Source organism: Nicotiana sylvestris, chromosome 2 (assembly GCF_000393655.2).
Source record: "Nicotiana sylvestris chromosome 2, ASM39365v2, whole genome shotgun sequence".
NCBI lineage: Eukaryota > Viridiplantae > Streptophyta > Magnoliopsida > Solanales > Solanaceae > Nicotiana > Nicotiana sylvestris.
In genome coordinates this window covers 171,430,816-171,443,517 of record NC_091058.1, presented here as the reverse complement: position 1 = coordinate 171,443,517, position 12,702 = coordinate 171,430,816, and the positions used below count along the sequence as shown (strand labels likewise).

Here is a 12,702-nt window from a genome sequence, read left to right as displayed (position 1 = left end):
GTATAACATGTATATCCAAGGCCTCAATAGATTTGTAACCCCTTTTTTCAATTATAAATTGTGAATGTTTAGCATTCAATTTTTTTCACTATAAAAGGGTAGTATAGTAACGACAATTCTTGAAACTGATACCGTACATTAAATGGTGGTATTTTAATAGTCATTTGTCATAACTGTAGGTAAATATAATTAAATTATGGTGTAAATGCATGAATATGCTGATTTTTCAGCTAGAAAAACTGAGTTAAGATGGCAAAAATTTGAGAAAAAAGATAAATACCCTTCCTAGCATATGAGAGGTGCCAAGTCAACATTTTTTATCCCACTTTTATATAAATATATAGATAGATAGACTATAGTAAATTATGGACTCTCATCCTCTCTGAAATTTTTTTGGAGTCATTTATCCATCAAAAATATGTGGAAACTATGTGAAAAAGTTAAAAAGAGGAAGGATACTCTTCATACCCTTTCTCTTCCTCTCTCCCCAACTCCCTCCCCCCCTCCATCCTAAACTAAAATAAAGCTTTACTTCAGGATGCTTTGGCTACAATTTTTCTCTATACAATGAGAGTTTCATGTACCGAATTAGTTAATAATCTTTTCCGTAATTTTGCAATTTTAATCTTCACAAAGTGATTAGCATCTGCTATATATATATACGCACAGGCGGGGTCTAAAGCTAAAATTTAATCGAGGCCTTTTTTGAAACAAAACCTTCATATATATTTTTATTTGAAGTCTATTTTTTTCGGTTCATTTTGGGATGTAAAGTTGGTAACAATTTTTTTATAAACCATTTAGTCTTTCCTAAAATATTGTTGATCTTAGGACATAGAACCAAATTCAAGAAGTTGATAACTTACTATCAAAATAATTATTTTATTTTTCAATATTCTTGTTGCAATGCTTGAAGCCGAAGGAAAAAAAATACACAATATAGCTTATTCATATAGTAGTACTTTTCAACTCTTGTTTTTTTTTTTTTTTTATAGAAAATAAGTAATTCTTTTTGCTGAACAATATAGCTTATCGAAAACTTAAACTTTTGCAGAAATCAAGAAAGAGAGTATAAGAATATAGTACGCGTTTTCTGATAAGAAATATAAAAAATGAGATTTGGACTATTAGGTATATCAAAAAAGGGACTCCAAAAGTTTACTACACGTTTTATAGTGAAAAATATTTTTTTAAAAAGAATAATAATAATATAGTTACTTCACTAATAATGTCAATAATAAAACGAAATAACCCCAAACTTTATATTTAGGATAGTGATTCTCTTTTTACAATTTTTTCTCAAACGGTTACATCAGTAACAAACTAAAAATTATTTTTACTTCTTATAAAACATTTCACTTTTCTACTTATATAACTTGAAAATTTATTATTGGTAAAATTAGGCTCCATGTCTCCACCTTTAAGGATTTGTTGTAGGATGGGTATGATCTAACCTACCTTAATAAGATATTTTGGGTTCGGGCCTTAAGGATAATATCTTGTTGGAGTAAATATTCATTTTTATTAGGCTTTATGCAGTGTAGATTCAAATTAATAGGAGCTTCAATGCGAATATCAAACATAACAAAAAATTGAGGCCCCTAAAATTCTGGGACGAAAACCTATTGCTTTAGCTTCTTGACCCTTTGGCCGCCCTGATGGGTGTATACACATTTATATAATACAGGTCAAAATTGACTCGTATTTCATAAAAGAAAATACAAATACAATATGGGGAAAATGTGACATTTCATTTATACTCTCTCCTAATTTTTCCTTTCCCATTTGAGGGGTTTTGAACTTGGAGAGGGGCTTCAAGTCAAGTTTAAAGAAGATTCTCTTGTAGCAATCTGTGGATTATAAATGAGAACGACAGGCAAACTCTACCACATTATTTTTCAATTAAGATTATCAGCCAAACATTTTTTTTGTTTTTAAGCTTAAATAGACCAAAATGACTTTGTGTCTAGTTGAAAATACATCAACATCAAGTATAAATTAAGTTGTTGAATTGACTCACCAAAGAAACTCAATGGTTCAAGAGACAAGGCTATAATACGCACAAATCTTTGTGTTGATTTAGATGCTGATGGATATCGCAAAGAATTTCTTGTCTTTTCTTAAACGGTATTTGTAATGACAAATCAATCTTGCTACCGTTTAGTTCTCAGACTCAGTGGATGTCCACAAATCAAATGGTTTTGTCAAATTTGGGATATGCTGAAAGTGACTTAGAATACAAGTCTTCTCATTCGTATACATAGACAATTGAACTGACATTTAAAAAGAAACTATACATCGGTTTGAAGAAAGCAGAATTGGATTGTTTACTTATCAATTTTTTAACGTTTTATCTTTTCTCTCTTCTCTTTTTATCTAGAAGATTGTACCGCACATATTGATTGAGGTTTTAACAAGATTTACTGTTGTTGATGGGTTCGAGATACATATTCGTGAAAACCTACTAACTTTTGCTCAAACTCTATTTATTAAGAAGTCCAACAAATATCTATAAATATTTCATCGTAAGACTAATTGTTATTATAAATTTATTTGAAGCCAATATAGAAACTCATAAGCTTCAAATTCGGGATTCACCTCTGAGCATACATATTAAACGTAAATAAAAATGATATAAGAATAATTTAACCTAGTATTTATTCTGTTATAAATTATATATATATATATATATATATATATATATATATTGTATTGGGTAAAATAGGTTTATAAATGATCGAATGATAGCATGATACGTGGAACTGAAGATAGGTAAAAGGCGAATCAAGTAACAACCAGTATCAGGAACAACAATTGGCATCGGGTAAGCTCCAAAGGGAGCATGGTCAACGGGAGCAGATTTTATATTTGCTATCGGATAACATTCAATGAAGAATATCCTCTAACATTAAATGGGCAGCCGTTGCAGAGAATATTTACATTCGTGGCCTGCCGTTACATATTCATCAATGACTCCTTTATTATCATTTAAGTGGAACTTGATCCTAGGTTCTTGTTTCCCTAGGTATAGCTATAAATAGCATGCTTAGCAGCCATTGTAACACACGAAATTCTTGGCAAAATATATGTTGTATTCCATTTTCACTCTCAATCAAACAACTTTATTTGCTCTTTTATATTGTTTTCATTCCTATCCCCGGAGCCGCTGCTCTCGGAGCCAGGCTTGTCATCTTCTTTAATTCTAATCGCTAAGTCTTACTTTTAGTCACATTTATTTACCATTTTTGGATCAAATCAGTTCGCTTGTCTAGAAATCATGTAACAAATTCAACTGTACCATTTTAGGGGTAAACAGTTTGGCGCCCACCGTGGGGCATAGACAGTTGCGTAATTGTTTGATCCTTACATTTATTACTAACTTGTTTGATTCTTTCCTTAGCAAGAAATCGAAAATAGCAGCTAACGATGTCAATATCACGCCCAACGATGTCAATATCAGCTAACTTGTTTGCCTCAACATGAGTTTCAATCAGCGACACTCGTAATGAAGAGGACAAAACAACCCCGGTTCGTGAAGGGCACTACCCCCGGCATGTGCGGGAGACAACTCCCGATGAAGCGGAGGAGGAACATGTCGTGGAAACAGTAAAAATCTTGAGGGAGATGTAGAAAGCCATCATGATCCACCTCTCAAGGCAGGATAGGGTAATGATAGAGTTGAAACAAGCATTGTCAGGCGCTTCCAAAAATGCAAACGGAAGGGGCCCGGGTCCTCCCGACGTTCCTGCAAATCAAACGACTCAAAGAGTTGATAAAAACACCCCAAAGGATGAGGTCGGTTTCGATAGTGGCGGGGGGGAGGGGGGGACCAGTAGCGGATCTGGTAATAATAACAGGAATAACCCCTTCAAAACCGAGCTTATGAGATTTATAAGGGATAGATCAAAACGCGAAGGAGTTTTACGCCCGAATGGAATAGATTCTGAGCGCACCACTAGTTTTGAAAGGCCCAGATTTGAAAATATACACTCAATTGCCGTTTAAGCTAAGCGCAGCACCAGAGATGATTCTGAAGAGGTTTAAAATGCCGTACATACCAAAATACGATGGCACTTTGGATACGCAGGAGAACATAATAACCTACAACACAACTATAAAGGGGAACGATTTGGCTCAACATGAGACCGAATTGGTCTTGGTGAAGAAGTTTAGTGAAACCCTCACAAAGGGGGCCCTAACATGGTATTAACTCTTACCCGAGCACTCAATTGGCTCTTTTGAAATGATTGCAAATTCATTCATAATGACTCATGCCGGATAAGGAAGGTCTAAGCCAGGAAGGGGGACATATCTAGGATCACTCAAGGTGAGTCCGAATTGCTGTGTGAATTCGTGATCAGGTTCTAGAAAGAGAGGATACTGCTACCGGTTGTACCAGATGAGTGGGAAGTGGAGGCGTTCACAAAGGGTTTGAATACAAAGAGTTACGATGCCTTGTGAAGCTGAAAGAAACCTGCTCGAATTCCAAGAGACCACATGGGAGGATGTCCATAATCGCTATGAGTCGAAAATAAGGATAAAAGGCAATCAACTCGGTTTCCCGACATCAACCAAGAAATGAGACCCAGATAAGAAACATGATAAGTTCAAAATCAATTTCGATGCGGATCGACAATTTTCTAAAGGTCGTTTCCTGCCATACGAGAGAACCGAAGGACACGATAGCAGAGGGTTTTGGTCCTCGGATAGGTTCGCTCCCGATAGAAGAACTGACCATGGTCGGAACAATAGGCTGTTACAAGAAAAAGAGGTACCGAGGGCCCAAGATTCCACATATCCCAGGTTGTCGAATTATAACTTCAACATCAACGTAGTGGAGTTGGTGTCAACGATGAGGAATATCAAAGAAGCACAATTATCGAAGCCAATCAGATCTGATCCCAACCAGAGGGATCCTAACTTATGGTGCGAATATTATGAGACTCACGGTCACAGAATTGGGGACTACCGACATCTGCATGAAGATGTGGCGATGTTGTTGAAGAATGGCCATCTTAGGGAGTTCCTGAGTGACCGAGCCAAGAACAATTACGGTCGAAGCCGGGAAAATGCAGAGCCTTCGAAGATAGCAGAAGACTCCCCTCGGTTGACTAACAACATGATTTTCAGAGGGAATAAAATTAATGGCATAACCTTTTCGGAGGCCAAGAAAATAAAGATATCAGTGACCCATAACAAGAGACTCCGGGAAGTCGCAGAAGATGACATCATCTTCATGGAAGAAGACGCCGGCGGACTTCTTCTGCCACATAATGATGCCCTAGTAATTTCTTTCAATGTCTTAGATTTCAAGATTAAGCCTATTTTGGTTGACCCAGGAAGATCATCCAACATCATTCAATAGAGGGTGCTGGAGCAAACAAAGTTAACCGGAAACATCATTCCGGCAACAAAGCTCCCCGCTGGGTTCAACTTGGTAATTGTGACAAATAGAGGAGAGATCTTTTTGCCCACGAATATTGAAGGGGTAACCAAGACCACCTTATTCAAAGTGGTAGACGCGCGACATGGGTTACAAAATAATCCTTGGAAGGTCGTGGATACATGAGATGAATGTTGTGTCCTCAACATATCATCAACTGTTCAAATTCCTGACCCCCAAGGGAATCAAGCAAATAAGAGGATATCAACCGGAAATAAGAGAGATGAACGCAATGTCGATTTCCAGTAGCAAAGGGAAGGAACCCAGCAAATAGCAATTACAGGAACCGACGCCTTCTCCCTTGCCAAATGAAGATGATAAAGGCGAGGAGTCGTTGGAATCCCACCAGGTGCCGAGATACTTTCACGTACTGGAGGAGACAGATGCAACCAAGTCCACTACAGAAGAACTCGAGCAAGCGGCTTTATTTGAAGAATTCTTGGAAAAGAAGTTTCACTTAGGAATCGTACTTGGAAAACTTTTATTCCGGTTACTGCTTGTTAAATTCCGTTAGGTTCTTTGTCAAATACTAGGTGGTCGTGTACAAGATAAGACTAGATCCGAACTTCCCACTGGTAAGTCAAAAGAAATGCCCTAGCCGAGGTCAGAAACAGGTTTGTTTAAAAAGAGGTAAATCGACTACTCGACATTGGTTCAATGCGGGAGGTAAAGTATCCATAATGGTAGCTAATGTAGTTGAAGTTACAAATAAGAATAACAAGTTTAAAATGTGCATAGATTATAAGGACTTAAATAAGGAGTTCCCTAAAAACTCGTTCACATTCATTGCCAAACATTGATCAAATGATTGATGCAACAACCGGGCACGAATTAATGAGTTTCCTTGATGCCTACTCTAGGTACAATCAAATCAAGATGAACTCGGAGGATCAAGAAAAAACTTCATTCATAACAAACTTTGGCACATATTGTTATAATATGATGCCATTTGGGCTTAAACACGCTGGTGGAACTTATCAGAGGCTCGTGAATAAGATGTTTGAGAAGAAAATAGTATTTGAGTGCAGGTGATCATTTGAAACACCTCCAGGAAACCTTCGACTTCTTGAGGAAACATAACATGAAACTCAACCCGGGAAAATGTGCATTCGGGGTTGGCTAGGGAAAATTCTTGGGGTTTTTGCAAAGATGGATTGAGGTAAATCTCGATAAAATCAAAGCCATAAAAGACATCCTGGACCAGCTAACGCGCGTAAAGGAGGTACAGAGGTTAACCAGAAGTTTGGCCGCTTTAAGAAGGTTCATCTCAAGATCCTAGGAAAAATTTCATCATTTCTTCTCACTTTTGAAAAAGAAAAACCATTTTGAGTGGACTCCCGAATGCTAGTAGGCACTAAAAGATCTAAAAAGGCACATGTCCATCCTCCAGTTACTATCAAAATCAGGGGAAGGCGAGCAATTGCTGATATATCTAGCAGTCTCAGAAGTAGCGGTAAGTGCCATTTTAGTCCGAGAAGAAGAAGGTATATAATTTCCTGTCTGTTATGTTAGTAAAATACTTTCAGGTGCAGATACTCATTATCTGCACCTCGAAAAACTGGCCTTAGCTCTCGTAGTCGCATCTCGAAAGCTTAAGCCTTATTTTCAATGCCAGCCAATAGCCGTTGTGACAACCTTTCCCTTGAGGAATGTTCTTCACAAGCCTTAGGTGTTAGGCTATTTGGTTAAATGGGCAGTCGAAATTAGAGAGTTTGACATTGAATACAATCCTAGGACTACGATCAAATCATAAGTTTTGGCTGACTTTATGGGTGATTTTAATCCTGGGTTAATGCCCCTAGATGCTAAAGAGGTAGTACTGGTGTTAGAAATGACATCAAGAGTTTGGACCTTATTTACAGATGGAGCTTCCAATATAAAAAAGGTTTGGGATCGGAGTAGTTCTAGTCATGCCTTCGGGAGAAACCTTGAGGCGGGACATTAAGACCGTTCAGTTAACTAATAATGAAGCCGAGTATGAGGCTTTGGTTGAAGGACTTGAACTGGCCTGGAGACTTGGCTCCGAGGTCATTGATATTAAATGTGATTTCCAGGTTGTAGTAAACCAAGTTTATGGGATTTTTGATACAAAAGAGGAACGCATGCTACAGTATGTGAAAAAGGTTTAGGTAGTGCTTACACGATTCAGGGAATAGTCGATCATACACATTCCGAGAGAAGAGAACGTAGAAGCAGACGCATTGGCTAATTTTGGGTCATCTACAGAGAGGAAATGATATGACTCTGGTACTGTTGTTCAACTTCCACAATGTGGATGGTTATTGTGAAATCAATATACCTAACATAGTTTGGGACTAGAGGAGCGAGTTCATCGAATATCTTTGACATGGTAAATTACCCGAATGCATCCCGAGCATTACGCACCAAAGCGTCTCATTACTACCTCATGGATGGGAAATTATATAGGAGATCGTACCAAGGCCTATTAGCCCGATGTATGGGTGCATCGGATGCGGACTACGTGACGAGAGAAGTCCATGAAGGAATTTGCGGGAACCATTCAGGTGCAAATTTGTTGCTACTAAAGATGGTTAAAGCAGGATACTATTGGCCCCGGATGGAACAGGATGCAAAGGTGTTCGTTCAGAAAAGTGACAAATGTTAGCACTATGCATAGTTGGTACACCAACCGACGGAACTCTTAGATTCGGTACTGTCTCTATGGCCATTTATGAAATGGGGGATGGATATAGTTGGTCCGCTACCACCGGGTTTGGGAAAGGTAAGATTCCTTTTAATTTTAACTAATTATTTCACTAAATGGGTTGAAACAGTTCCTTACCATGATATTAGTAAGCGTCAAGTGGTCGACTTCCTATGGGACCACTTAATCTGCCAATTCAGAATACCGAAGGAGATTGCCTGCGATAACAAACCACAATTCATAGGCTCAAAAGTTACAAAATTTTTGGAAGATTTGAAAATCAAAAGGATTACATCTTCACCGTACCATCCGAGCGCTAATGGACAGGCGGAGTCAACCAATAAGGTGATTGTCCAAAACCTCAAAAAGAGGTTAGAAGCTGCTAAAGGCAAATGGCCCAAAGAGTTATCAGGTGTGCTATGGCCGTATCGGATGATGGAAAAATCGAGCATGGGAGAAACACCTTTCTCTCTAGTATATGGAACGGAAGCTTTGATATCGGTGGAAGTAAGGAATCCAATTTTACGTTTTTCCCGAGCAAGCAAAGAAGAAAATAATGAGGCGCTATCGGTGAAGGTGGATTTGCTCAATGAATGCAGGGACTTGGCATGCATGAGGATGGTGCCTCAAAAGCAAATGATAGAATGATATTTTAATCGGAGGGTCAATCTCTGCTACTTCAAAGTAGGAGACTTGGTTTTGAGAAAGGTGACTCAGAGTACTCGGGAAATCAATGCCGGGAAGCTGGGTCCAATATAGGAAGGTTGTAAGCACGTGATTTTTGCCCTATATGAGAATTACTCCCAAAAAATTCAAAAATAAAATGATTTTCCTTGGTGTGCAATTTTGTGATATTTTGTGATATTTTTGAATAATTATTTGTATTTGTCTGTGCATGTTTATTTGTTAAATTAATAAAAATACAAAAATATGTCGCATTTTGCATGTAGGATTTAATTCTACAATTGTTAGTAATTAAGTTTGTTTTACAAAAAAATAAAAATTACAAAAATAGGCATCGTTTGCATTTTTAGCATTTAATGTCCAAATATACAATTTTATGCTTAATTATTACTTAATTATGCGTTAATTGTTATTGGGAGTTAATTTGCGCTTTTATAACTTAATTTAGTTCTTAATAATAATTTAAGTATTTTTATAATTTAGTTTTAGAAAAATAAAAGAAGAAAAGAGAGCGAAAATATAAAGAAAATCGGAATTGGGCCTCTTCTTCAATTTCAAACCACAAGCCCAAAAAATTGCCCAACCTTCCCCATGACCCGGTCCATTCTAAACTGGGTCGACCCGGTCCGCCCCATAACTAAACCATCCGCCCAACCCCTCCCATTTTTCATTTTTTCTTGTTGAAACCCAAAAACAAAAACCCTAAAAAAACCTAAGAGATCCGCCCCTCCCTCTTTCTTTCTTCATCTTCCCAAAGCTCCAAACCTTCCAACCATGGCTGCCCAATGTCGACACAGCCGGACGCACCAACGAACTCCATCTTCTCCAACGAAAACTAGCAGCTCCAACAAACTCCATCTTCTCCACACCCTTAGTTTCTTATCTTCTTAACCTAGGAGACGCACCAACAGACCCTCCGTTCTTCAACCTTCGAGTTCACCAGAAAAAAAGGACGATAACTGTTAAAAACGAACCAAAGAGAAGTCAGCCATCGTCGCACCCCACCAGAAGATGCTGAAAACCAGTAGCGACAGCCACCTAGCCCGCCGGAAAAACCCTCGACCAACGGAAGAGAAACCCCATCGCGGCCTGCTTCATATTTTTCCTCGACGAGCCGCTACTGCTCTTGTTTCTGCTTCATCTTCCTCGTCATGATGCTCATCGCCATCACTGTTTTCACGCAGCTGCTACTGCTGCTCACGCAGCTGCTATTGCTTCAGTTTTCTTCTTTACCTCCAGCTGCTGCTGCTTCGTTGTTCAACTTCAAGCCCTCGAGATGCCTCGTCCAGCTTCTGCCCCATCGTTCATGGCTGAAAGTCCACCATGACAGCCCAGCAGCCCACGACAACCCAAGCCATGGCTACCCCGTCACAGTCATCATTCACCTTCAGTCCCGCCTCATCGTCGTAGCCCGTCGTTTGTTTGATCTATTGGTCTACGGATTGTTAAAGGCTATTAAGGTCCGTCTCGTCTCCCTTTCTCATTTTTAGGATCTATATGCGAGTGAGATAAGAGCCGCTAAAAATCTGTTTAAATGTTATGGTTCAAGGAATTCGAATTTCTTCTTAGTTGAATCTGGGTTGTAAAAAAATTAGATTTTTGTTTAATCGGATTTGAGTTTGATTGTTTTTTCATTCGTGATTATTAGTTGTAAAATGTATAGTATCTTTGCTAATATTGAGTTGGTTCGGATGATTTCATTTTGTGTGATGTTTGGTTTCCTTTCTTGTCAATTGTTCATCATTTTCTTGCATATGAAGTTAGTTTGTTTTCATTCAGTATGTTGACAGTGTTTAGGCTTAATCTAGAAGTGTGTTAGTTTAGTCACGCAATATTTATTTTGATGATATTTGGTATGAATCAAGTTTCATAATTTAAGTTGTGATTTGAATTTGTTGAATCTTTTCATTTATGTTCATACTTTGTTTGATTGATCTTGAATCCGAAATTAGTATAGTTTGACCTTCTTGATTGTTGATTATCATTTTTTTGATTATTTCTTCAGTTTGCTTCATGATTTTGTTTAGTTTTAATATAGGAATTGTTGGTTGTAAAAGTGTTTGATTTTAAGTTCAAATAATTATTGAATTTAGAAATCTGAACATACTTGTTTGTTGTTGTTGTTGTTGTTGAATCTGAAAGTAGGTTTGTTTGTTGCTAAAAATATTGTTCAATCAAAATTTTAGTTGTTTTTTGTTGTTCAATTTGTGTTCATGTGATATTGTTGTTGTGTTGTTCATCCGTGTTCATATGATTTGTTGTTTGAATTTGTGTAGAAATTGGTCATATTGGCTATATTTTGGTTGAGTTTGATTAATTGATTTGTTATAGCTGATGGGGGTAGTTTGGTAAATTGCAGTACATTCGGGGTAAAATGGTAATTGCAATAAGGTCGGAGGGGTAGTTTGGTAATTAAACATTTTGTAATTCTTTATGTTAAGCATGGAGGACAAAATGTATTGGGGTGTGGGTGATATAGTTGTTTATTATAAATGGGGGACAAGGCAAAATGCAGTGGAGGGGAATATGGTAATTGTTTATGGTAGACATAGGGGACAAGATGTAATGAGTTGGTTTGATATATTAGTTTAATGTATTGGGGGATGAGTGAGAAGATAATGGGTTTGGTAGGAGAAAGTGGTGGATTTTAATTGATTAAAAGGTTTGGGATGGGAAATAAATAGAGAAGTCTTGAATCAGATTTTGGAGGGAGATAAGACAGAGAATAAGAAAAAAACGGACAGATAGAGAGAGAGAGAGAGAGAAAAAAAAAAGAGCTGAATATTTAAGAGAGAAAGAAAAATTCCAAAAAATATTAAAGTTTTCAAATAAAAAAAAACTAAAAAAGAATCTTCTGCTTTCTTTCATTGTTTGAAATCAGCATTAATTGTTGTTGTTTCATCAAAGCTTGAAGCTTTTGTTTTTGGTATTACTGCTCCACTGGTTTGCAAACTCTGTTCCTGGGTTGTTAATGTTGCTGTGCTGTATTGTTATTACTGCTGCTGATTCTCATCTTCATTTTCTTTTGCTTCCAATATCAGGTACACAACTGACACACTGGTTGTTGTAATCCGAAATATGAAGCATGAATACGAAAAATGAAGAGTTGAAATTCTAAATTTGCTTTAATTATATTCTGAATTTTATTTGTATGTACAAATTATTTAGCTTGCAAAAATCAGAATCATGTAGCTATTTAATACATATAGTGGAACATCCGACGATAGCTTAACAGATGAACTATCTACATATATTGCCTAAAAATAAATAAATGGTGTAGTAACTCCGTCGAGTCAAAAATCAAACGAATAGGCCATCTAGTAGGAACTTGGTAAAAATATTGTTTAGTTAAATAATATTGGTTAATTTCAGCATGTAAATGGTCTAGGATTAAAATTAGATTGCTATGTTTTTTTTTTATTTTTGACAAACTGAGAACATGCCTAGTATAATGTAACTAGGTAATAACATGTAAATAAATTAAGATATTTTATCTTTTATTTTGTAGAGACAAATTTCAATAGAAAAATTTAGGCATTTTAGGAATGTCCTTTAAAAAAATAAAATGAGATGAGCCTCGCCCAATAAAATGCACCAATTGCGGGGCCCTCAATAAATGTTTAATTAAGTATTTAGAATTCGGGATGGACTGTTTAGTGAATCCCACGGTCTTACCCATAAATAATAATACGCTAATCGCTTTAGGCACGATTTTAATAATAATACATTCTTAAACACGGGTGCGCATTTATGCGACCCAAATCCAAATCCCAAAATATTGAATAAAAATGCGTTCCGGATCGCGGGTGCATTTTATGTGACGCAATCCAAAGACATGTTTTTAAACGATGTTCACATTCTTTTAAAAAATATAATAATAAAAGCGGTAAAGAGTTAAAACTTGCACATG

General features: G+C 37.0%; 2 protein-coding genes across 2 annotated transcripts; both read left to right on the top strand.

The window, feature by feature from the left end:
- Positions 1–4,852: 4,852 nt before the first annotated feature.
- LOC104248095 (uncharacterized) lies at positions 4,853–5,365 on the top strand. The gene has a single exon (XM_009804286.1). The coding sequence runs from the start codon at positions 4,853–4,855 to the stop codon at positions 5,363–5,365; it is 513 nt and encodes a 170-aa protein (XP_009802588.1).
- A 2,697-nt stretch (positions 5,366–8,062) lies between these two features.
- LOC138885971 (uncharacterized) lies at positions 8,063–8,756 on the top strand. The gene is made up of 2 exons (XM_070166989.1): positions 8,063–8,186; positions 8,239–8,756. The coding sequence occupies exons 1-2, from the start codon at positions 8,063–8,065 to the stop codon at positions 8,754–8,756; spliced, it is 642 nt and encodes a 213-aa protein (XP_070023090.1).
- The last annotated feature ends 3,946 nt before the right edge of the window (positions 8,757–12,702 follow it).